This window comes from Equus quagga, chromosome 6, assembly GCF_021613505.1.
Source record: "Equus quagga isolate Etosha38 chromosome 6, UCLA_HA_Equagga_1.0, whole genome shotgun sequence".
NCBI lineage: Eukaryota > Metazoa > Chordata > Mammalia > Perissodactyla > Equidae > Equus > Equus quagga.
The window spans coordinates 55,038,276-55,065,119 of NC_060272.1; the positions used below are offsets into that span (position 1 = coordinate 55,038,276).

At 41.0% G+C, this 26,844-nt stretch overlaps 1 protein-coding gene and 1 pseudogene across 2 annotated transcripts in view; both read right to left on the reverse strand.

The window, feature by feature from the left end:
- EPSTI1 (epithelial stromal interaction 1) overlaps positions 1–26,844 on the reverse strand; it is a 94,446-nt gene that overhangs the window by 63,496 nt on the left and 4,106 nt on the right. Inside the window, exons 2-5 of one of the 2 annotated variants that reach the window (XM_046663738.1) lie at positions 13,352–13,407; positions 11,207–11,290; positions 7,899–7,972; positions 7,139–7,222 (exon numbers count right to left, since the gene is read on the reverse strand). In XM_046663738.1, coding sequence (XP_046519694.1) covers positions 7,139–7,222; positions 7,899–7,972; positions 11,207–11,290; positions 13,352–13,407 — 298 coding nt within the window. Of the gene's footprint in view, positions 1–7,138; positions 7,223–7,898; positions 7,973–11,206; positions 11,291–13,351; positions 13,411–26,844 lie in introns of both variants that reach the window. The other variant, XM_046663737.1, reaches the window with a different exon arrangement.
- LOC124240639 (nucleophosmin-like) lies at positions 3,052–3,902 on the reverse strand (annotated as a pseudogene).

A 26,844-nucleotide genomic window follows, 5' to 3' on the forward strand; every position in this document is an offset into this window, starting at 1 on the left:
GCTGCTACTCTCTGTTGTTGTCCTTCTACTTATCTCCTCTGCTCTTGGTTTTGTAGCCCCTTTCCTTTTTTGGATTTTTCAGGAATGAGGGTTTTCCTGAGGATTTCCTGAAGAGGAGGTTTTGTGGCAATGAACTCCCTTAATTTTTGTTTATCTGGGAAAGTTTTTATTTCTCCATCATATTTGAAGGATATTTTCGCTGGGTAGAGAATTCTCGGCTGTAGATTTTTGTCCTTCAGATTTTTGAATATATCATTCCACTCTCTTCTAGCCTGTAAAGTTTCTGCTGAGAAATCTGCTGATAGCCTGATGGGGGTTCCTTTGTAGGTTAGTTTCTTTTGCCTGGCTGTCCTTAGTATTTTCTCCTTGTCGTTGACTTTTGCTAGCTTCACTACTATATGCCGTGGAGTTGGTCTTCTTGCATTGATAAAGTTTGGGGATCTATTGGCTTCTGTCACCTGAAGATCCATCTCCCTCACCAGATTTGGGAAGTTCTCAGCCATTATTTCTTTGAATAGGCTTTCTGCCCCTTTCTCCTTCTCTTCTCCCTCTGGTATACCTATAATCCTTACGTTGCATCTCCTAATTGTGTCTGATAATTCTCGGAGAGTTTCTTCATTTCTTTTTAGTCTTGCTTCTCTCTCCTCCTCTGCCTGCAGCAATTCTATATTGCCATCTTCCAAATTGCTAATTCTTTCCTCCATATTATCAGCCCTACTGTTCAGAGCATCTAGATTTTTCTTAATCTCCTCTATTGTGTTCTTCATTTCCAATATTTCTGTTTGGTTCTTCTTTATCGTATCAAACTCTTTTGTGACATAGCTCCTGAACTCGTTGAGTTGTCGGTCAGAATTCTCTCTTAACTCATTGAGAATTTTAATGATGGCTGTTTTGAAGTCATCATCATTTAGGTTATATATCTCATTTTCTTTGGGATTGTTTTCTGTGTATTTGTTACTTTCTTTCTGTTCTGGAGATTTAATGTATTTTTTTCATATTGCTTGATGTTGTTGATTTGTGCCTCCGCATGGAGATAGAGTTTAGTTGCTCCTTTCACTTGTTTCAGCTGCTGCGGTGGGGGAGCAGCTGTTTATACTGCACCAACCAGGAACCCTGTCCATAGTTGCTAACTGGGCCTGGGCCCCTCCTCGTAGCCACAGTGGCCCTTTGGATTCCCTCCTCTGCTGTGGGGGCCGTCACAGGGGGGCTTCAGGCTGCTGGTGCCTACTGTTGCAGCCCACCTAGATGTGCTCTCTCCTTGGGGTCTGCAACGGTGTTATGGGCTTTTCCAGCGGCCAGGGGTGGGATCACTTATATTTGTCGCTCCGTTGCTGTCGGCACCCACAAAATCTCACTTGTCCTCTATGGGTCGCAGGAGAGCTATTGGCATCTTCTACAGTCTGTGGTTAGTTCACCTAGCTATGCTGCTTTTGCCCTGGGGTCTTCCAGCCTTGTGGCTGGTAGCTGGGTGCCTTCTACTGGTGCTGTGCAGAGGCTTTCCCTAAGGCTGCTGTGAGCCTGTAGGGTTTCCCCCTAGGCTACGAAGCTGGGTCTCTGGAACTACCCCCAGCCCCAGTCCTCTCCGAGATCTCCGGCTATCCCTAGTCCCACGGGGCGGGCAACGGCAGCTGGGGGTCGCCCCGCCCTCTGGGATTCTCTCCGGGCCTCTCCCGGAGCCGTGAATGCTGGGCGTGGCCCCTCTGCTAATGGCAGACAGAGAGCTTTGCTGCCCGGGTGGAACTCCGAGGCTTCCCCTCCGGGTCGCAGAGCCGGCCTTTGAAACTTCCCCCAGCCCCGGTCCTCTCCGAGATCTCTGGCAATCCCTAGTCCCACGGGGCGGGCAACGGCAGCTTGGGGTTGCTCCGCCCTCTGGGATTCTCCCCGGGCCTCTCCCGGAGCCGTGAATGCTGGGCGTGGCCCCTCTGCTAATGGCAGACAGAGAGTTTTGTCTGCTGCCCGGGCGGAACTCCAGAGCTTCCCCTCCGGGTCGCAGAGCCGGCCTTTGAAACCTCCCCCAGCCCCAGTCCTCTCCGAGATCTCCGGCAATCCCTAGTCCCACGGGGCGGGCAATGGCAGCTGGGAGACCTCCGTACCCTCAGCGACTCTCTCTGGGACCCTCCGGGCGCCGCGAACACCAGGCGGGGTCTCCCCGCCAATGGCGGGGAGAGAGTCTCCCCGCGGGCTCTGGTGTGCAACTGCAAAGTTTCCCTCTGCGTTTAGGAGTAATTGCCGGGGGTTTAGGTAGGGTTCTGGTCACCTGTTTCCACCGTCGCTCCTCTGCTGTGTGTTCGCTCCTGCCCTAGATGTGTGTAGATCCTCTGGGGGCGTCCGTTGGAAGAAAGCCGCTTGCAGGTACTAGGCTGCTCGTTGGGGTCGGAGAGTTTTCACCTATTTCCACATCCTCCCGGAGGAAAGTCCGTCCGCCTTCCGATGTATAGTCGCGTGGGTATCTCAGACGTCCTGAGATGCTGTCAGGATATCCTTTGTCAAGCGATAAGTGTCCAAATAATTGTAGACTCGAAGGGGGAGAGACAAAGAGGACTACTCACGGCGCCATCTTGGATCTTCCTCCTTAGATCACTGGCTTATCACAAAAGGCTGTAATGCGGGAACAGCCAGATGGAAGAGATGCATAGGGCAAGGTATGTGGGAAGTGTTCAGAGCTTCCATGCCTTCTCCAGACGCCACTTGCCCCAAATCTCCACGTGCTCGTCAACCTGGAAGCTCTCCGAATCCTCTCCTCTTATGATCTATTTTTATTTATTTATTTTTATTTTTATTTTTTTGATTCATTCAAATATTTATTGAGCAGCCACGGAGATACAAAGGTGATTAAAACATGATCAAAGAGGTGAGGCAAATGCACAAGTTATAGAAGGCAAAGTATAAGGTTCACTGAACCACAGCAATCAAAAGAAAGTGCTTTAGGAGATGGAGCGAGATTGTTTCCAGCCTGGAAGGGGGCATGGGTGGGTGGCAAACCAGGAAAGGGGATTGAGATTAAAATAGAAGACTTCAGTCTGGATTGTTGATGATACTCAGTATGGACTATATTTGTCTCTCCTTTTCCTCTCTCCATCTTTGGGCTTAATTTACCAGTAGTGCCCAGGATTGTTCAATGCACTTTTTCTATACTTGCTTGCATTTTTGCTTTAATGTCTTCTGTAGAACTAGGTCCTTTTGGTGTTTAAGGAGTTTTTTCCTGTTTTTTGAAGGATTCTTGACCTTTTAATCTTGGTGTTGATGGTTTGGAGTCTTTTCCATTCTGGTTTGACTTTTGTGCATTTTTGGCTGGAGTATCTTGTATAGATTTCTTTACTGGAGCTTTTTCTTCAGCTTCCTCCTCATCAAAATCATCATCATCATCATCTTTGCCATCATCATCTTCACTGGCGGCAAGTTTTACTTTTTTCTGTGGAAGCTTGCTACCACTTCCAGGGCCAGAACGCTTTCCAGATATACTCAGGAGTTTCACATCCTCCTCCACTTCATCTTCCGATTCTGCATCTTCCTCCACAGCTGCTAAGTGCTGTCCACTAATACGAACAGGCCCTGAACCACACACTTCAATCATAAGACCACAGGTGGTATTATTTCAAAGCCCCCAAGGGAAACCACTGGCTGCACAGACATTTTCAAAGTTGCCAGTGTTACTTTAATGGGACTGCCTTCGTAATTCATTGCCTCTGCTTCAACAACGTGCAATTCATCCTTTGCATCAGCTCCTAAACTGACTGTTCTTAATGATAACTGGTGCTCATTTTCATCATTATCCACCTTAAAGTGATAATCTTTGTCAGCCTTTAGTTCACAACCGAAAAGATAGTTCTGGGGCTTCAGGGGGCTCATGTCCATGTCCACCGAATCTTCCATGGGGTGGTGGCACACACTTAGGTGGGAGAGAAGGCAGACAGAGAAAAACGACCACTGTTCCACAGAACAGCTGCGCAGGATGGAATCACACCAGGGACTACAATCTATTTTTAAATCAATAAGTATCAGACACACAGTATGCCAGAAACTTCACAAAGTCTTTGGCCTCTTAGCCCTCTGAGGTTTGGCTTTGAAATGTGGGTGGTAGGAGAGGGTGAGAGAGGACCTCCTTCATTTAGGGCTAAACAGTGGTGTGCTGATAAACTTAACAACCAGCTCTAGCCAGGAGGAGGAAGGGAGGCTGATTTGTCGCTTCTACCAATTTCCATGGCGAAAATACTCCCACCATGGTTGACTGCAAGCTACCAACATGAAGTCAACTAGTTCACAAAAATCCTGAAACTTTAACAATCCACTCTTATGAGGCTGTAAGAAGAGGCTCCAGTACACCCCTGGAAGAATATATAGCATCAACATACTCCGGGGTAGGCAACGCAAGTTTGACTGAAGCATCCCAGCGCTCGCTCCAAATTTTCCCTACACCCACAGGATTAACTCTTCCTGGACCCAGTGACATGGCCATATGCTAAAGAGGTAGCTGCCTTTCACACTCCGTGCTTATTAAGGATCAAAGAACACTCACATATGCTGGGGAGGAATACAGTTTACTGTCCCCTCACTCAGTGTTACACACACACAGAGGCGGTGACCAATCAGAATGAGATTAAGTGTTCCCTGGTGACCCTTTGCAGGAGAGGGAAAACTGGAGGGCAAGGGGTTAAGACCAGAGGCCAAGCTAGAGGCTCCTGGGTGGCAATAGGCTGCTTGGATTCTACTTGGCTCACGGTTCCTGGACAGCAGCCATTTGCCTGCGGAGGAGGGCAGTATTTTGCAAGCTGGTGTCCCTGAGTGTGCTTGCTGTGCATTTTAAAGAGTAAGTGCTCCATAAGCACAGCCATTATTGCTTCCCTTGGCCATTTTCACACTGGCAACGTGAAGTATGCCATTTCTAGATGGCTAATGTCCATTTTTCTTCTATCTGACACAAGCTACTAAATAGGCTTACATTTAGTATGAAAAGTCACAGATTTATATACAACAGGAACAGCTAGGTCACGGTGGCAGTGCAGGCCAATTAGCAAGAGATACAAAGCCTGTGAAGCAAGAGACGTCTGCTCCTTCTCTTGAAGGTAATTTAGATTAATGCTCCCCAAACTTTTATGTGCACAAGAAACACCTGGGGAGCTTGTTAAACTACAGATTCTGGTTCAGAAGGTCTAAGGTGGGGCTCAAGATTCTGCATTTCTAAAAAGTGAACCAATGCTGTTGGTTCAAGAATCATACTTTGAATGGGAATAATCTACATATCAACTCTCTCCCTCCATCTCTCACTTTCAGGCAAATTATACCAATAGTCATTACAGTTATCACATTAGAAAAGCCAACTCAATTAAGATTTCAGTAGTTAATGATTGCTATACGTGTAGTGTTATAACTTGGAAAGGGGAAAATGCTTTTACTCAAAGATGAAGAAAACCGTTTCAGCCACTAAACATTTCTGAATAGTATATATTATTTGACCAACGAAGAAATTAGCTATAAATGACCCACAAGCCAGCCAATTTATGGGTATTAAATGACAACTCATAAATGACTTTTAGGATAAGAGGTTGCAATGCAATAATTCTTTAGGATCTGTAAGCTTCTTAATTCAGTTACTGGTGATGATTTGATGATTTTCTTAGTTGCACCTGAAATGCAGACAGACTATATGCTATGTAAAGGGAACACCTCCTCTATAATCATAAAATTAAAGTCTTTCAAGGAGAAAATGGGGGGAGGGGGAGTTAGATGAAACATAGAAGAGTGGGAAATAAGGAAGTAAAAAGAGAGAAACAAAGCTTTAAAAAAGGTTATTGTCATAAAAAACTTCTCAATAAAGTTATAATAGCTGATCAGTTGGAAACGGATTGCTGAATCAAATTTTGTAAACAAAATTCCGATACTCTTTTTTTAATACCTCCAGCATTTCATTGCAGTTCCCCATGTATAAGTCCACTCTTACCTCCACCCCCAGAGCCTCTCTCTCTACAGATGCAGCACCTCTACATCTTCAGACGCTCCTGACCTTGAGAGAAGAGGGGGTGGGGCTTGCAGACTCATTTTATAAGAATAGTTCAGAGAGGGCTGGGGGTCTGCCCAAGCTCATACAGCACAACAGGACACCTTCCAAGAAAGACTTAGTCTGTTCCGCAGCCAGGTAGAGAGCTCTTCGGGGGAAGGAAAGACTCATAGTCTCATGTGTTTCATAAGGCATCAGCTTTTGACTTCATTAACTCTAACTGGTAAAAAGATCTATTGTTTGGTAACTAGGTTTAAATTTTGACCGATACTTAATCTGTAAAAGAAAAGGAAGGAAGGAGAGAGAGATACAGACAGATAGCAGGAATAGGAATGTGTTTCCATGACTTATACCTGCGGTAGTTGTCATACTTGGTAGTTAGTACCATGAGTCAACCCCTTGCCCCCAAACCTCCAACACTTAAAACCTATTACGGCTTAGGACTTTGTGGGGAATGGGAGGAGGAGAGGGATGGGGGTAGAACAATACTACATTCTTCCTTCTTCTCTAGCAGATGATCATGTTCAAGAGATTTTTTCCCCAAGCCCCAGAAAGAGTATCAAAACTAAAAACATCACTTTGAGGTTTAAAATAGATCACATCACTAATACTGAAATGCAAAGACATGCTTTTTCTTTTATCAGTAAGAGAAGTATGTTCATCTATTTCACACTTACCCTGGAAAATTCAATATTTGGATACAAATATGGCGGTGTACCCCTGATTGCCGTTGTTACTAATGGCCAAAAATACAGCGACTACTTTGATTACTCCCCTGGGAGGAGAGACAGTGTGGTGACTAAGAACTCTAGCTCTGAGGCCAGTCAGCCTGGATTCGAATCCTACTTCTTCTATTTACTGCTGTGAGCCTTTGGACAAGTTATCTACCTTCTCTGTGTCAGTTTCCTCATTTGCAAACTGGGTAATAAGAATAAGATATGCTTAAAGAGATGGAAAAACATTCCTTGCACATGGATTGGAAGAATAAAAAAAGATTAAAAAAAAAAAAAAAGAATAAGATATGCTTAACAGAGTTCTTGTGAAGATTCAATGAGTTAATGTATGGACACTCTCTAGAAGAGAACTTGGCACATAGTAAGCCCTGAGTAGAATGTTAATGAATCATCCTCTCCACCGTCTTACCTTCTCTCTCTGAATTGCCTTCATTTTTTGGATTTCAGCTTCTTCAGCTTCCTTCTTGATTCTTATAGATTCTTCTCTTTTTAGCTAAATTGTATTGAGATTACAGAGGACAAAAACCAGTTACTATTTTTCAGTCTGAACCTCTGTAACACAAAATTATGGTGAAAGGCAAATTACAGTATTGTTTGTGCTATACCTCACCATGATTATAGGTTGGTACTGCAAGCTACTTAGATCACAGAGAATGGTCAGGCTCCATCTCCTGCCTAGGAAATTTCTCTCTTTGTGCTTCTTCTTGGTCTCTGTCTCTGCCTTGCCTCTCCACCCCCACCCCCCAGCACCAGGTTGGGAAGGAAAAGCGGCAGATAATTTTTCCTGATTATAAAATTCATAATGTTCATTGTAAAAAAAATCACTAGCATCTTAAATCTTTTTTTGTACTATTTTCATGACTGGCATGGGGTAAACAAATCCGTGTTCTTGGAACCAAAACATTCAAAACATAGTAGAGATTAACTTAAACTAGGGGAAAAAAATCCTTTAATCAAGGACCTTGATGACCAATATATGCCTTGGATAAGAATTCTAGATATTTATCTCTTTACTTCTTACTTTCTGATTTCTTTGATTTTGAGTTTCCTTTTCCCACTGGTTTAAAGGTTTCTTGGTTTTGGTAAAGTCGCTGTTAATTCGCAGTTACCTGAAAGTGCTGGTACTCAAATTCCTTGCCAAAATTAAACTAAAAGAAATGGATTCTGACCTTTTGCTGATATTTAGATTGTATCAGTTGGAGTTGTTGTTTCTGTCTGACTTCAGCCTCTGATTGGCTTCCACCTAAGGGGAAAAAAGTCATGAAGGTGAAACATGAATATTAAGCTGAAATGTCAGCCATCAAAGACTAATTAATACATGATAAGTCTACACCACGAGTTTCTTTAACATTTTCATACCCCTGGAAATAAAGACATAACCAGTTTTCTTAATAAGACATTAAAGAATGGTAATTGCTCTAAAGAGAAACAGAGCTGATGGAAAGATAAGGCCATATTCCTAAAAGAAGAGGACAACCTACTAAGGTTTTTCAGTAGTGTAAGTATTCGAGTTTTGACTTAGATTAAAATCATACCTGAAGACCCATGCTAAATAATAAGAAATAATGCCTGACTTGGAAATTCTAGAATATTCCTCCTGCTTGAGTATGACCATTCCTTAACCTAAAAAGATGGCAAGCAATGACAAGCAATGTCATTGCTTTCCTTCTTCTTACTCTATTGCCCCATATTCAAGCAACAAAACTCAGGAAACCCTCAGAGGTCTTGCCACTAGACAAGTATGTAGTTTTTATAACCCGGTTTTTAAAAGTACAATGGGAATATTCCAGCTGGTAATTGATTGTCAATCCATTTTATTTATTGTCCTTTCTTTGGATATGCAAGAGAAAAATATGGATGTTAGATTATTTGCCTGCTTTCTCTTAAACCTAAAATAATTTGAGGCCAGAAATCCTTGCAAGTTTGACAATCACCTAAAATTGCTGTTTAGGGATTTCTCAGTGTTTATGCAAGCGTGGTATATGTATTATAAAGATTCCTTTGAAATAATTCTCTGGTGCTTTGATCACTAAAAGTGTCAGTTCTCTGAAAGACTCGCTCTCACAGAAGATGCATTAAAACAATTTGCATTCACTGTAGTTTTTATAATTGAACTGATAAAAACACCATAGAGACTTTTCTTCTAAGTCCCAAAAGATATGTAAGCCCTGTTGGACTTTGGCCCTTCGGTCTCTGTTATGGGGGATGGGAAAATGGGAAAGAAACAGTGGGGGCTACTGAAGCTTTTATCTAATGTTACAGCCACTTGCAATGTCTCCTAGAACCATTCTAATATTTTAAGGGGTAGAGGGATAGGGGAGGAGTTGAGAATTAGGAGAAATGGAGAAAGTCAGAAATCTAAGCATTTGCAGGTTTTGTTCAAAACTCATCTCAAAGTTTACTACATTCTAGAATTTTCTTTTCTACCCCCACCCCCCAGTCTCTTCCCACACACATATCCATGACCTTTCCTAGATATGTAATATAACAGAAAGTTGCAATGAGACTCCTGCTCATTTTTTGGCTTAGGCCGCAAGGCAAGAGATGCCAACTGCTCCAAATTCCAAAGCAAGATGCCTGGCTCCCTAAGTAGGATCTGCAAGGAGTAACTGAAAACCAATTTGGGGAACCTTAAGGAGCAACTACCTTCAGCCTGTAAGAGGTTGGATAGATCAAAGGAAGGTAGAAATGAGAGGAAAGATGTCTTTGTGTATTCCATCTCTTCTGTGTGTGTGTTTGGGGAAGAAAGATCTTTCACGTCAAGAAGAGCAAGAGATGTTTAATGAAAATCACTATGAGAGCTCAGTCTGTGTCCCCAAGAGACCAAGGGACTTAGTGGACTAAGACTTGCCTAGAAAAGTCAGAGCTTAAAGGCACATGGTGACCGTCAGTTGGCTACTCAGAAGGGTCATCCAGAAGAGGTGGCTGCATGGCAAATGGCCTGCATTCCCAGAGTTCATGGGAAGAAAGGATGCACAAGTCTTTTGTGTACTTCTAGTCTGGGTTGTCATGAAAGAGAATGCCAGTCTAAAGCCATCTTGAAAGGACTTGCCGATGCGGGCCACCTAGAGGAACAGCGAAGCCCTAAAGAGAGTCTACCTACCAAGAGCCGACAGCAAAGCCAAGCCCTACCAGCAGGAAAGTGTATCATCTCTATCAGGGAAATCCAAGTGAAAGACGGATGGCAGGCAAGGAGGGACTCTGAAGAACTCAATGAACCCCAGAGGGGAGGATGCACAGGAAGCATACAACAAGACTTGAAGAAACCGGGGTCGGTCTGCACCATAGACCCCTACCTGTCTTACGTCCTCTGGGAACAGAGGAGTCAACAGAGAATAATTCAGCTATGCCCGTTTCCTTTGCTAGCTTGCTACCCAAAATAGGCCCGGGCTGGAGGAGCAAAGCAGCTTTCATCTCCATTAGTAGGAGAGTTTTGACCAATACCTAGGACTGAACTTTAATTACTGAAATGACACTGTTTTATGCCTGGAATTATGGACAACTTTATTATTTCAGAAAGACCAAAAACATCTAATTTCATCCAGAGCCCGTTTGAGGGGGCCAGTTAGGAAGGACAAAGCTGTTTCCTGGCTGTACTCCTGAAACGTGGCTTATTCAGCATAAAGGTGACACTTGAGATTAACTCCTTTCATGAAATACAGTGGGATGATGGTGATAATACTATTACGTTCTCTCATTAAATGATTTCCAAATTAGCTTATTTTCACCTACATCCTAGAAAAAATTCTTCTTTAAAACTATTGTGACAGTAAGTGACCCCTGACTCTAACACATTTGTATTAACTAAATCTGTGGGAACCGTGTATCCAGCCCTTTATGTTCTCAACGGCTGCTGAAAGAGAAAAGAGAATAGCCATGAATGACTCCCTTTACGTGGCATCCCCGTTAAATGATTCAAATACAGGGCAAAGGCAGCCCAGACAATTCATCACACTGGAAGCGTGAGCTCCAGAGGCCCAGAGGTCTCTATCTGTAGACTGAAAACACAGGTGATCTTTCTCTTTCAACCCACCTCTGGGTCCCCAGCTCACTCTCATCTTAGTTTTGGAATTGACTCTCCATTCATTGTTTTCCCATTAGCATTGAGTTGCCATGATTAATATGCTTGTGATAGCGTGCACTCCTATCCTGACTAGTGCTATGACAGGGCATATGCAGCACCCCAGGAAAGCTTTCTTCAGAGTTGATCATCTAAGAGGCTCTAAATTATTTGGCAATTAAGCTATCACTTTATTCCCACGTAACTGTGGCATCATACATTTGCCACTTTCAGAAAATCAGAAACAATAACATAGCTGCATGCTTAATTGTTTTGACTTTAAATGCATTCCATTCCAAGCAGCACAGCGACCCAATAACCTATTATGTACATTCAAAGACAGACATGTGCAAGGTGCTCACAGGATCATGGGTGGCCCCGTCCTCCCCCGTTCAGACAGCTGGTTTGCTGGCTTACCTAGCCGCCTTGGCACCAGGTTAACTGGCTTAGCTCTATGGTGCTCTTTCCACTTCTCCAGATCCTCCAGCTCTTTCTCAGCAACTAAGCCAGGTAAAAAATATCAAACCATCAATGATTAGAATGTGCAAAGGAAACTGGTCCCTTGAAAACATAAGTAACCACTATCAGAGGGCAACTAACTACATGCAAGCATGTGTGGACAAGGTAACCTAGGAGGGAAGACACCATTAAGTCCTCACCCCCTGGAGTCACCCTGGGTGCACCCCTGAGTCACTTTCTCTCCAAGAATCTGCACATAAGTTCCAAATCTAAAAAACAACCTGAACTACTAAAATAAAGAAGTTTCGGGGCCGGCTCCGTGGCCGAGTGGTTAAGTTCGCCCGCTCCGCTGCAGCGGCCCAGGGTTCAGATCCTGGGCGCAGACATGGCACCGCTCGTCAGGCCACGTTGAGGCAGCGTCCCACATCCCACAACTAGAAGGACGTGCAACTAAGATATACAACTGTGTACGGGGTGGGTTGGGGAGATAAAAGCAGAAAAAAAAAAAGATTGGCAACAGTTGTTAGCCTAGGTGCCAATCTTTGGGGAAAAAGAAAAAGGAAGATTGGCAACAGTTGTTAGCCCAGGTGCCAATCTTTAAGAAAAAAAAAGTTTCATTTTACCTCCCATTCTGGCATTCTTAAAACCCTATATCAAATTAATTTTAAAAGTTTCCTGTAAAGAATGTGTGCAAACCTAGAATATTCATATGTCAATAAGAACTTTTCATACCTAGGTAAACATATATCCCCAGAGAATTCTGATGCTCATATTCACTTTATTTTAAATGTCCCCCAAGCTTACTGCAACCACCAGGAGTGAGGGCTCTGTGCCAAGGGAGGGGCAGCCCCCACTCTGGTTCCTGGCACTTGGGACCACTAGGCAGAGCCAGGTCCCTGTGGAGCCGTGCTCATTCCCCAAATATGCACACTGAGTGACAGCAGGGGGCGCCAGAGAGATACCAGTTCTGTTCTGACGGCGCATGCCCTCATCTCCCCATTACAGCTGATTGCTCAAAAGGTCCATTTACGATATTTTTTAATTATTAGAGGGAAAAAACCTGCTGAAACATCTCAAAACTCCAAACCACACTGAGGCCTAAATTCCTGTTAAGTATTTAAATCAAAGCTTGTAAGATGCCAGAACCCTTGGGATTCTGTTGGTCAACTGCCAGCAATGCTCATAGTTACTATGTCTACATAGCAGCTATTGTCATATTCTGCGTTGACCCAGTTGTACCACTGAGGGGGCTACCTGTGTGGTGGAGACACCTTACAGAGTTGCTTTCCTGCTTTATGTCCATCATTAGTCACAAAATTAAATTTCCTACCAATGATCTAATAAAGGAGAGCATAGAATCTCAGTGCCAGCCCCACAACTTGACATGAACAAGTTTCATAACTTCTTTGTGAACTACATGAACTTCAGTTCTTCTTCCCACTCTAAAGTATAATGTTGTAACTTTAAGGGGCAGCATTTATTTTACTGTACAACTTCAATCAAACATATTATATACCCACTAGGTACAAGGAGCACAAAAATGGGTCAGATGTGGTCCCTGCCCTCAAAGAGGTTATAATCTAGGGAAGGAAACTGAGGGACACAAATAAAAACAGCTGAGGGTAGACTCTGATAGTTACAAAATAATGGGAACACAGAGGCGAAGGAAAATTCTGTTAAGAAGGGAGATGACAGATCAAGAAAGGGACAAATTCTTTCATGATCTATTTCATATATAACTTGTCTGTTTCAAAAGTATTCATAGTCTTGTAAAAATATCTGCAGGCAACCTAACTTTATAGGAACCAGATAGGTCTGTTGGCAATAGATGTGAAATTGTTTAAGCCCAACAGACATCTGAGACTTACAATCATGCTACGAGTTCTGCTATTAACACAAAGAAACAAATTTAGAAGCATTAACAATAGAATAATTTTAAAAGGTATAATTAAAACTGCTAACGTGAAAAAAGAAGAAAACTTGATGAGACCTAGTGAGCCTATACAAATCAGAAAATAAAAATACATCAGACCAAAGCAGACTAACTGTGCTCTATTAGCAAATGAGAAGCATTCTGAATGTTAAATGAGTAAGTATACGTACTCCTTCGTATCTGACTTCTTCGGTTTTCATTTGGTGCTATCAAGGTGTATGCACCTCTGCTAGAATGAAGAGAAAAAAAATTGCTTATTATTATGAGACACGACTAATGCCTATAAACCACCAGACATTATTCCTACTAATATACCGTGTTTATGATCATCACCATGAAATAGGTACTATGGAAGACAATCTTCTTAAGACCCAGGTCTGATCTCCAGGAGCTTACAATCTAATTGTCAAAGTAAAACAAATGCACACAGCCAAATATGGAAATAGAGAGCAACTGGTGAAGAGTGACAAGTGACAGTTTCACAGGTGGCTCTTGGAGACTGTCTTTGTAGGGATTCATTGTTCCTCTAGGTGGAGCTTGTGGGCAAGTCCCTTTAACAGGGCTTCAGATTGGCACTCTCGTCCATTGGGAGTACAGTAAACATTCATGCATTCTTTGTTCCCACAAACTGGGAATCCAGGCCATTTGCAATGCATCCTTCTCCTCTTGACCCGTCTGAGTAGCCAACTGGCCACAGTCTTGTGCTTTTGGGCTTTGACTTTTCCAGGCATGGATCCACTGGGTCCCCCATTCTCCTGGGGACACAGGTAGAACATAATCAGGAGCTCAGAGAAGCAAGGAGTCATCTCAGTTCACGGGGGATCAGGAAAAACTTCATTTAAGCAAAAATATTTGACACAGATACCAGGAAGCTGTTAAAATATTGTGAGCTTTTGAGGACAGAAACTGTGCTTGATTGATCTATATACACACACCCCTGGCACAGCGCCTGGCACAAAGTAGCTGTTTGGCGAATATGGGGTAAACTGAAATGAAATGATGCCACAGACCCAGTCTGTGAGTCTGTGCTGTGTAGGGGAAGCGGGGCGGGGGTGCTCTTCTTTAAGATGATTCATGTGGTCCTACAAGAGTGTGAATACTTCATAGAGCAAAAGTACAGCACAGCAACAGACCACAGTATACATGTTGGTATAGTTTTAGGGGAAATCCTATGGATAAACACAATCAGCTTACAAATGTAGGTTTTTTAAAAAAAACCCCAGATATTCAGAAGTTTCTCTCTTCAACACGGATTGTACAATTTCAAAGGACAAATTAGCAAAGATTGAACAGTAGAGGCCAAAAGTGCTGATTAACAGAAGTCATTTCTTCTTTATCTCGTTATATTCATAGCAGCGAGCCTTCGGCCAGCTTCAAACTGGGCTTTAATTTTAGACTTGTAAATGGGAGGTGTGCAACCACCTTTGCATGCAAATTGGACTGCTCGATGCCCAATTACCTAATGTACATCAGCAAACGCTGCTTGTGTAGCCTAGCATGCATACAACACTATGAATACACAATTAGGAGGCTGCCGCCAAAAATTAATCCCCTGTCCATTGCATATGCTTTGTTCACTCTAAGAAGGATTTCTCATTCCTCAATTGCCAGCACTTTATAGGAGCTTGAGAGCTGCAATTTCTGTAGGTAGCACCTGCAAACTTAAATATGAAATAGTGAGCCATTCTGCAGAGCCTTAAAGACGAAACACTAAGATACTGGATTTAAATGCGAACCGTGAAATGACTATACAATTTTCAATGTCCACTAACATTGTGATATGGAGCTTCTTACCATACCAGGGATTTGACTATACTACAGATCAGTAGTTCTCAAACGTTAGCATGCATCAGAAGCACCTGGAGGTTTGTTAAAGTGCAGAGTTTCTGATTCAGTAAGTCTGGGGTGGAGCTTGATAACTTGCATTTTTAACAAGTTCCCAGGTGATGCTGACGTTCTGGATCTGGGACCACACTTTGAGAACCACAGCTGTAGATCAATCAAGCTGTCTTAGAACATTTGGACTAAAAGGGCATTTACGGATTAATCTTTGATAAAGACACAGAGGTTCAATCACATGCCAAAGATCATGTGGTTAATTAAGCCACAATGCTGAGACTCTAACCCAGGACTTTTGACTTAGACCAGTTGGATGTCTGCAGGTAATTTTTCAGCTCAGTGTAGAAAGCATAACACGACTGTCCTTAACTTCAACCTCTTCATAGACTTCCAAAAAAATAAATAACCTACTTAAGTGAGCACTTACTATGGACTTGTTGTGTTAGGGGCTTATGAAGAGTGAGAGGAGACACCAAAAAATAGACACCAACCACTTTAAAGGAGCTTGTACTGCAGTTAGGAACAATTCAAGAGAGTACACCACACGGATATCCAAACAAGTGTCAAAGTGGGATGATGTAAGTAGTCAGACATCCAAGGTTGGGGAGAGTCACAGAGACCCCAGAGGGGAAGAAAACTTCAGAGAAGAAGAACAGCAAGGTGAGGCTTAAGGGATAGGATCTGAAATGGCAAACAGTGCTTCTTCGCTAGGACTTTGCTAAGAGCAGCTTCACAGAGAATTTTCCAAGCTCGATAGGTCTCTCTCATGAAAATTTTGGAAAAGGTTTGGAAAGAAAAACAAGTTTTTAAAAGATTTTATTCTACAGTGTCTAATCTGATTAAATTTAAGTCTGACAACATCATACTAAAATCTTCAGTCTTAGGAACAGGACTGTGTTAGATCTATGATCAACATGTGTAGCCTACAGGTAGCTAGACACAGGACAGGACCATGAAAAGAGGGAAAGAATTATCTAGACTTGAAATCAGAGGCTTTTAATTGAAAGCATTTAAACATAACCCCAGGCTCAAGGACAGCCGTCCCAGTAATAAATGTTTTATGTCAGAGAATTCCTTAGCAACTTTTCAGCCAATATTTTATTGGCTGAAAATGCCAAGTGGAGAAAGCATTGCCAAGTAATTGAGCTTCTAGTCCTCTTTCTTGCTACAGGAAAAGGAGCTTAAGTCTAAGGATCTGCTTTTTATTTTTTACTATCATGTGGCAGAGCATAATGCCTTGGTAGATACAAATATTTGTCCCTTCTCTCTTAGCTTTTCCTTGACATGAATAAAAAATATAACTTATTCATGTTTTCAGCCAATTAGTTTCCACCCACAGCAAGGGCCTCTGCTGTTTTAACCTCCAAGTCTGCCCTTTCAACAGTCTGCCTCTCAAAGCTGCTGATCTAGACAAGCCCAACCTACCTTTATTTAGTATTCCGGTCATTTCCTGATTAAGCAACATTCAAGCTACTGAAATAAATGTATATCTTTGAAAATGAGTTTCCTTAATTACCTCATTGAAATTTAATGAAATATCTCAAGTTGTAAGATTGTTTTCACTTTCCAACAGCACACATCAGTGCGGGAGACTAAGGGAGAACATAAGTCAGAATAGCACAAGACAAAGAGAAAAATATTTTTCCACACCACAAAAAAAAAATAAAGGAAATGGTTTCCTTGTAAGGTCTCTCCTGAGCTACACAACTGCTTCTCTTGTGTACATTCTTGCACAATCTTTATAAGGTCTCATCAATGAGCACTCTGAAAAAATGTTAGATTGAAGTTATGAAAAATATCTTGGCTAGATAAGAGTATTACACAAATATATCCCCTGGTGTGTACAAACTGCAGCAGATGTAATTTAAATTTCTAATTAGGAACAACACTGGTTTGACTGAAAAAGAAACACAGTCAAGAGCAAAAATTCAGAAAGAGGTAGAAGAGTAAATTCCAAACACTTCAAGCTGACTAGTAGACACGTAAAGTCTACTGTCCTACAAAGAATTGGTCTGAGGTTTTCATAGTTGAAAGAAATCTTATCCTTGGGTAAAATTGAAAAAACGAAGGATTTTCGGTTAATCAAAGGCACTGGATAGAGATTTATTTTCTAGATATGGCTTTCCATGTTGGCTTCTGTTATACGACCTTCAGTATAGGAATCTGAAGCTTATTGTTTTTACCCAACATGAGCCAAAACTTTTCAGGCATTTAGGTTTCTAAAAGTTCTTTTATAAACAGACCACATTCCCAAGGAAAACAAAAAATGATAAGATCAGGCTGATTAAATCATCCTTGACCCCTAAGCCTGTTACACCAACCCTAAGCCAGCACTTCACAGCCCTGGAGTGGAAAGGCTCAGGAATTCTCCTTTGTCTTAGAACCTGCCCAGCCCAAGACATTGTCTGCACACCCAAGAAACTGATGTAAAGCTGATAAGTTCTGTAATTCACAGCTTCTGGCAGAGGGCTGAATAGTTACCCAGAGCGCTGAAAATACCCAGAAGGAAAAGATAAACAAGAGATCAGGTCATCAGGGCTTTTGTTCATAGGTTGCCTTTATGGAAAGTAGAAAGAAGTACTTAAACACACACACACACACATCCATCCATGCCAGGATCCCCACGCAGGGCAATGGCTTAGTAGGACACAGTATACTTATGTAAATTATAAAAAGTGCCCCTTATTGGGGCTGGCCCCGTGGCCGAGCGGTTAAGTTCACACGCTCCACTGCAGGCGGCCCAGTGTTTCCTTGGTTTGAATCCTGGGCGCGGACATGGCACTGCTCATCAAACCACGCTGAGGCAGCGTCCCACATGCCACAACTAGAAGGATCCACAATGAAGAATGTACAACCATATACTGGGGGACTTTGGGGAGAAAAAGGAAAAAAAAAAAACAAAATCTTTAAAAAAAAAAGTGCCCCTTCTTTCAGAGTACATGGTGTGGTATGTATTTCAGCTCCAAATCACTACTTTAGCCAAGCAAATTTGTGCAGTTACCAACCTGCGCAATGACAGAGGGTAGACCTGAGCAATATCATACTTCTTCACATAAAAAACTCACACACATAAAGCTATGCAAAAAAGAAAGCAAGAAGGATTCGCTGTAAAGATACAAAGAATACATATGAAACACAATATTACAGAGACTCCATCTTTAAGAGGCCAAAAACCAATTATGGGAGTAGAGGTGGGGACCAAATGGTAGGTATACCTACAAAACATATAAAATTGCTTCCTCAGTAAAATAACTATACGAAATTTATATTTTCAAGAACATAGAGATGTCAGGTCTGGCAATTAATTTGACCCTACTTGTAAGCTAACCTTACTAACAGTTACTGGTTACTGTTTCATGCACGCTGGCAAAAGACACGAGACTCTTGAGTCAGAGACAATGAACTTTATTACTCATTGCACAGCAAGCAGCAGGAGCATCAGCATATTTATGTCTGTTCTCTCTGGCCCCAAGTCTTATGGCGGCAAAATGATGGATGCTGCACACACAGCGTGTTGCATCACAGCCAAGGAACACTGAGCTTGGGGAATCCACCATTTTTATAGCAGGTAGTAGGAAAGCCTGGTCTTTGTCCCAGAGAGAGTGTACCTCATCTCTCAAAGTTCCCAGCTACGTAACAACCCTGAGAAATAGTCCAGGTCAAAGAGGGCTTAGGAGTGTAGTCTTGGCACATCCAGCAAGACACACAAGAGTACAAGAGGCCCGAGGAGGGCTGTCGTTTCCAACAGAGAATTTTTAGGATTAACTTTCTTTTTAAGCATAGCTTAGCAACAAGGAAATTGGCATTTGCACAAAAACCACTTATTTTATCAAATGGGCTATACATTTTCTTTCATTATTATTATTAATAGACTAACATCTGATTATGTTCACATGTCTTAAGCATTGCTCCTCAGGGTTATCTATTAACTTAAAGGATAAAACCAGAAATGCAAGACATAAGGGGCTTGTATCTAAATCTCTGGATAGAACATTTAAAAATGAAATTCATCTTTTATTTCTGATTTTGGAAAAACATAATGCTTATAGAAGAAAATTACTTTTAAAATGTTTAAAAGTCACTCATAATTCCACCCCTCAGAAATCTCAGTTACAGCTTTATTTGGGTGAATTGCAGTCCAGTCTATGTCCTGTACATACGATTACACAGTTGCAATGATATCTTAAGTTCAATTTTATATCCTGCTTTCCCTTCCAAGTAGTTTTCCCAATTACGCATATAACAAGCTTACTATTAAATGGCTACATACATATTTCATGACATGGTTGCTTCATAATATAACTACTCACTTAACCATCTCAGTTGTTTCAGTTGTTCATTATTATAAACAATCTTGCAAGATACACAAAGCATAAAATAATAAAGCTTTGCACAGAACATTATCTAGAAGAAAATGCTAATACTTCTCTAAAATCAATACTATGGTCCCCAACCTTCTTTATAGCTAGGTATGACGATGTGATTAAGTTTGGGATATGGAATATGAGTGGAAGTCATTGAGAAGGATTTCTAGGGAAGCCCCTTTAAATGGAGACAGACAGGCAAAGCTTTTCTGTTGCCTTCCCCTTCCTGGAAGGCTGAAGTGGTAGCTAGTGCTCAAGCAGCCATCTCGTTCAATGAGGCAACTTGAATATGGAAGACATGTATCAGAAATGGCAGAGCAGAAAGACAGAAGCAATTTGGTGCCCCGTGACTATAAAACCACCACATTAGTGGTGATCTTTTGCCAAACTGCCTAGCTTTGCCTAGTAGTTCTATTACTTCCTAACTACAACTTTGAGCAAATTACTTAGTTTTTCTATTTTTTCACCTATAAAATGGGGATAAGAACTATCTACCTCTTAGAGTATACAAAAGTACTTAGAACAATGCTAGGAAATAAACATTTTATTATGGTTGCCTATCATTTGTACTATACCAGCTCTAGACTACCTACCTTCAGACATTTTATAGGAGAGAAACAAAGAAAGCCATCTATGCTTAAGACACCTATTTGGGGATATCTATTTTATTACATGTAATTATAATATACTTATAATTATATATAACATGTATACAACATGACACCTATTTCACTATGTGTAATAGAACTAGCCCTAAATCACTAGTACATCTCCTTTTTCCTGCTGTGACTGAATCCTTTTGCTGCATCTTCTTCCACTATATATGCAACCTAGTTTTTCTGATTGCCTTTTTATACCCCTGGTTGTGACATTTCCCTCTAACCTCTGGATCCTGGCTCCTGATTCTTTTCTTTATTCAGTGTCCCAGGAGCAGTAAGGACCACCGCATGAAGCAAAGTGGTATTGATAACTATTTCATTAAAGGTTAGTAAACAGTCTTCTCCTATAAAAGACAGCATGGTTCTGAGCCTTGGTTTTTTCCTTAAATTATTTATTTTAGTATAACATACCTAGGGCAAACTGCACAAATCTTAAGTATACAGCTTCATGACAAACCTCCTTTTAACTTTTCCAGATTCCAAAAGAATAAAGGAAAAAAGGGAGCGGCACAATGAACTTTAGGATAGTATCTAAAATTACTTTTTCCCAACTTTTTATCTTAAATTTTAAGCCTACAGCAAAATTAAAATAGTAGTAAAATGAAAACCCATATACTATTTACCTATATCTACCAATTTTTAATGTTTTGCCACATTCACTTTTTCTCTCTTTCCTCTCCTTTGTTTTATCTGAACCATAAGAAAGTAAGCTGCAGAGTCATGACACATCACCCCTACGTATTTCAATAGGTTATCTCCCAGGAACAAAGAGATTCTCTTACTTAAACATAATAACTATCACACCCAAGGAAATTAAACAGAATAACTATCACACTCAAGGAAATTAATATTAATACAATATTCAACCTATAATCAAGTTTCCAAATTGTTCCAATTATTTCAATATTCTTCCCTACCTCCCACCTCATCCTGGATCTGATCATGGATTACACACTCCTGTTGTCTGACATGTCTCTGCAGACTCTGATAATCTAGGACCGTTTCCTTGACTTTTTTCTTTCTTTCATGACGGACACTTTTGAAGAGTCCAGGTGTCACGTTAATTTTAAGTGTCAACTTGACTAGGCCATGGGAAGCCCAGATATCTGGTTAAACATCATTTCTGGGTGTGTCCGTGAGGGTGTTTCTGGAAGATAATAGCATTTGAATCAATGGAATGAGTAAAGGAGAGGGCCTTCCCTAATGTGGATAAGCGTCATCCAATTCATTGAGGGCTTCTATAGAACAAAAAGGCAGAGAAAAGTTGAACCCACTCTCTGCCTGAGTATGGAGCTGAGACATCAATCTCCTGCCCTCAGCACTCCTGGTTCTCAGGCCTTCAGACTCAAAGAAGCTACACCATGGGGCTCTCTGGCTTTCAGGACTTTGAACTATGCACTGGCTTTCCTGGGTCTCCAGCTTGCAGATGACAGATCATGGGACGTGTCTGCCTCCAAAATCATGTGAGCCAATACCTTATAATAAATCTCTTCATATATATATGAAGAGATTATATGTGTATATATATATATATATACACACTCACACACATATATGTAGATGTACATATATACATATTTATATATATATAAAATCTACTGGTCCTTTTCCCTGGAGAACTCTAAGTAATACAGTGAGTAAATTGTCTTACAGAATTTATAGGATGCCTCACAATCTGGATTTGAGGAAATGATGATTTCCTCATGATTAGATATTCAGGTTAACCATTTTTGGAGAGAGTGCTACATAGGAGATATTACCCAAGATTCCATTGTTAGAGCAAAGGCTGTTTCCTTGTATGACTAAATAACAAACCAATGTGAAAAACAGTATCTGCCTATATGATAGAGAGTAATCACATTTTTTCTTCTGTCAGTACTTTATTTCTTTTTAATTTTTATTCTTTTTTCTATTGCAGTAACAGTGGTTATAACATTATATAAATTTCAGGTGGACATAGTTACATATTTCAATTTCTGTGTAGACTACAACATGTTCCCCACTCAAAGACTAATTATAATCCACCACCACACACAGGTGCCGAATCACCCCTTTCGCCCTCCTCCCTCCCCGCTTCCTCTCTGGTAACCACCAATCCAATCTCTGTTTCTATGTGTTTGTTTGTCGTTGTTTTTATCTTCTACTTGTGAGTGAGATCATATGGTATTTGACTTTCTCCCTCTGACTTATTTCACTTAGCATAACGCCCTCAAGATCCATCCATGTTGTCACAAATGGCCGGATTTCATTGTTTCTTATGGCTGAGTAGTATTCTATGTTTATATACCACATCTTCTTTATCCATTCATCCCTTGGTGGGCACCTAGGTTGCTTCCAAGTCTTGGCTATTGCAAATAATGCTGCGATGAACATAGGGGTGCATATACCTTTATGCATTCGTGCTTCCATGTTCTTTGGATAAATACCCAGCAGCGGAATAGCTGGATCAATCACATTTTAAAATAAAGATTAGAAAGAGAACATATCTGCCTGTCACCTTCCATTGGCAGTAGAAATCAAAGGGCATAATGGGTCAAAGACTTTCTACTTGGCATAAAGACTCCAAAAGCACAACCTACACTTTAAAAATAAAGATGTCTTTATATCAAATTGTTTAAAGTGTTTATTTCTGAGGATTGGGATTGCAGGGGACTTTTACTCTCTAGATTATTTTTGTAATGTTTGAGTTTTTATCACAAGCAGATATGGCTACTTTTACAATCAGGGAAAAACACTCTAAAGATTTTTAAATGAGGAAATATTTTTAAAAAGATTTCTTAAAGCAGGTGCTTAGATTTTCTTGCAAGAGTCCATAGCACGAGATTTCTGCTCTCACCTCTTCCATAGTATAACAAACACTGGGCAATACTAGCTGTTGAGATTTAATGATGGTAAATGTCTTCAGTTTTTCTGCAGGACTTTAATGGGTTGCCTTTTAAGTGTTCATATTTGGGGGGGGAAATTACAAACATTGCAGAACAAAGGACTCATCATCATTGGCTCATTCTCTGATATAGAACAGACCCTTCAAATGCAGTCTTCTCCCTTTGATGATTTTTTCCTGTTAGGCTTTTGTTTCAGATTCAAATACATTCTGAATAGATGCAATTAACCTTAACAATACGTATAACCTTACAGCACTCTGCTGACTTTGAAGTAAGTAACCTTACTGTGTAATTGAACTAAGTTTTTTTTTCTCATTTCTGCTATGCTTCTACTGATTACTCTAAGTATTGTGTGTTCTCAACCTTTCATCAGCCTGTTGATTTATTGTTTCACTGTTTCAGCTGTCAAAGACTTTTTGAGAAAAGCCCACTCATTTTTGATATTGTATTTGAACAAAGATGATTGCTCCCCAAGACCTGGCAGACTGCAAATGCATATCATACAGAGGAGTGGAATCTAGTGCAGAAAAGTTAGAAATTCCTTCTAAACAGGACCATAATTTCTACCCTCCTGCATAAACAGGAAGGGAAATTGGGCCTAATCAAACCAAAATGTCTTTTCTTGCTATCCACTCCAACAATCTCTTCTGCCATGCATAGAACTATGCTTTTCACACTGTAGGCAGTAACCCACTAATGGGTCATGAAATCAATTTAATGGATTTATTTTTAATGAATAAAAATAGAAAATGTCAGAGTACATTACATATAGTGAGGGTGAGAATCGTTTTGTGAAATTTTTTTCAGTTATTTACAAACTCATACATACCCATACATGTACTAGGTCATGATTGACAAAGGAATTGCTCACTCTAGGCTACGGTCAGAAGTCTCAAAGATCACTGGAAGGCAGGATGTTGCTTAGGTTGCTCAGAAACAGTGACAGTGAGAGAACTGCTCTAATGCAAGCCCACCAAGCTGTCATTTAAGAAAAGCAGCAAAGAGGAACCCACAGAAACTTTGCCCTCGTAAAGCTGTAAATAAATGTCACATTACTGTTTCTATAGTACCACTCTCTTTAGCCTATAGAATTTCTATTTTCTTGATGTGAAAATATGATGATTGATAGGAAATTAGCTAGCTGCACTGTCACTCCTCCCCCTGCTCCATACCGTGCTCAGATTTCAGACGTGGGTAGGCAGACTCAGGGATGAGTGCTGGTTCTGAGACTTGACAGAACCATGAAACCTTGGGAAATCATTTACTCTCTCAAGACTCAGTTTCTTCAACTGTAAAGTGGCAAAGTGTTTATTGTGAAGAGAAAAATGAATTATATGACATGCATAGCACAAGGTTTAGCACACGATTAAGAGTTTGAGCTACTGATTGTTAGTTTGGTTTTAGTGTTTTGGGGTACCCAGTTTAACTATTCTAGTCACAACAAATTTTCTTTATGCTACCACAGTACTTCAAGGTTTTGTCATAGTTCTCATTTCAAAACTAAGTCACATAGCCAGAGCTCTACTGATTAGTTTGGTAGTAGAATCTGGTAATCATTGAGATACCTACCCAGTTCATTAAGCCATATAATTCTCATTAAGCGTTAAATACTCTCTGTTGTTTTACAAACTTTCTGAATGCTTATGAGCCTTTCGCCTGGAGATCGAGTTAAATAGTCCCTTAATGAATAGCCATCTATGTGGAGCCATCAAGAAGATTACTCATTAGAATCAGTCACAGATTTTTCTCTTCTTATGTACTACTATTTCATCACACTAAAAGGAACTTTGGCATTATTCGGTTCTCCATCTCCAGGGAGTAGTAATAACCTGATGCTTTCATGCCATTTAACATCTAGAGGCCAAAGCTTACTTTCTCGCATTCTTATGAAGAGACAGAAGAGAAATCTGGGGCACTGCAGTAAAGCAAAAATAGCGAAACCATTTCTTATAGGTGCTTACAGTTTGTAAAAACTTGCACTTAATTTGAGACTATTTTATGTGGCTAGTTCAGATTCAAATGAGGTGAGTCACGAATGGCTTAAAATGTTTCTGATCATCTGTGTTAGACATAAGAAATTACACTTCAGGATTCAGAATATACTCAACAATTATTAAATAGTGATGTTTATAAAAATTGAATATTATAACTTAATAGCTATGTTATCATATATCCCACCTTATATCCCATCTTATATGTATAAAATGTTTAATACTAATGTAACACACTGCTCTTTAAGGGGAAAAGAGAGAAAAATCAGGTATTGGCCATTAATAAGTTGTCTTACCAAGCCATCGTTTATTCTCCCCTCACTCTCCCTTGAGAGTTTGAGGATGAAGGGAAGGAAAAGTATCAGTTACCAGGGTTATTTCCTTCCCTGGAACACAACAAGCTGGGAAAAGTATTGAAGTTAGAATAAGGAAACTAGGTAATGTCCCCGGAGCCCCACGGGAGGAAATAAGAAAAAGGAGTGGGCTTCCCCAGAACACACATATAGCACTCCAACAGACATACTGTCTAAGCGGTTGTGCTCAGGAATGTGGTGTATCTTTAAGGCTATATCACTTTGGATCTTACAAGGAGCAGACATCATAATGGGATTAGACATGCAAGAGATTTATTGGAGGAATGTCTCTGAATGATAAAAGCTGAGTGAGCAGGAGTAGGCAGGGAAAGCCGTGAGAACATGAGCAGGTCTGATACCTACTAAAGGAGAGAGAGAAGGAGGATTGAGTAGGAAGAGCCTCAGACTGCTACATAGTTCTGAGAAAATCTTGGCTAGGTCAAAGGGGGGTCTTCTGGCAACTGTTGCCGAATAGAGGAGTCCCACAGGGGCCAGGAATGGGCTGGCACTAGCACCCTGGAAATGCTCAGACACTGGCTGGGAAGAGTGCAAAATAAGTGTGCTCTCAGAGCAAAGGGTGAAATGTATCCAAATGCTTGGCAGCTGAGGCTGTCAGTTGACTATGCTCCTCATAGTAAGTTCTTTTGAAGGAGATATGAACAGAAAGCTTCCCTGGCTGCCACAGAGGCTACTTAAACTCCTGTGGGATAATGAAAAATGAATATTTAGTCTTTGTCCCTGGTTCATGGCACACAGCTCCTAAAATCCTTGGAAATACAAATAATAAGAGTATGATCATATGCTAATGAGATGACTCCTGGTGGGGCCTTCTAGATAGCTTCAGGATGGGAGCTATGTACCAGAAAACCAACCATGTGATTAGAGGATTAGAACTTTCAGATGCACCCCACCCCCAACCTCTGGGGCAGGGAGAGGGGCTGGAAATTGAGTTCAATCACCACAGGCCAATGACTTAATCAATTACACCTAGGTAATGGAGCCTAAGTAAAAATTCTTGAACAACAAGATTTGGGGAGCTTCCAGACTGGTGAACACATCAAGATGTTGGGAGAGTGACCCACTAGAGAGGGTATGGAAACTCTATGTAAGACCTCCCCCCCTATCTTGCCCTATGTCTCTCTTTCATTTGACTGTTTCTGAGTTATATTCTTTATAATAAAACTGTAATTGTATAGTGGTTCCCATGAGTTCTGTGAGTCATTCTAGTCAATTATCAAACCTAAGGGCAGGGAAAGTTGTAGGAACTCCCAGCTTTGTAGTCAGCTGGGCAGAAACGTAGTAGCCTGGGGATCCCATTTGCGGTATGTTTCTAAAGTGGAGGCAGACGTGTGGGATTGAGCCCCTAACTTGTGGCATCTGTGCTAAATCAGAGCAGTCAGTGTCAGAACTGAACTGAATTGTGGTTAGTTGGTGTTGGAATGACATATTTATCAGGAAAAAAAACCCCACACAACTCCTAATTATTCTGTAGACAGCAGCTCAAACATCACCTCTTGGGAACACTTTTCTTGCTCCCAAGACTAGCTCAGACCCTGATTTTCCTTTATACTG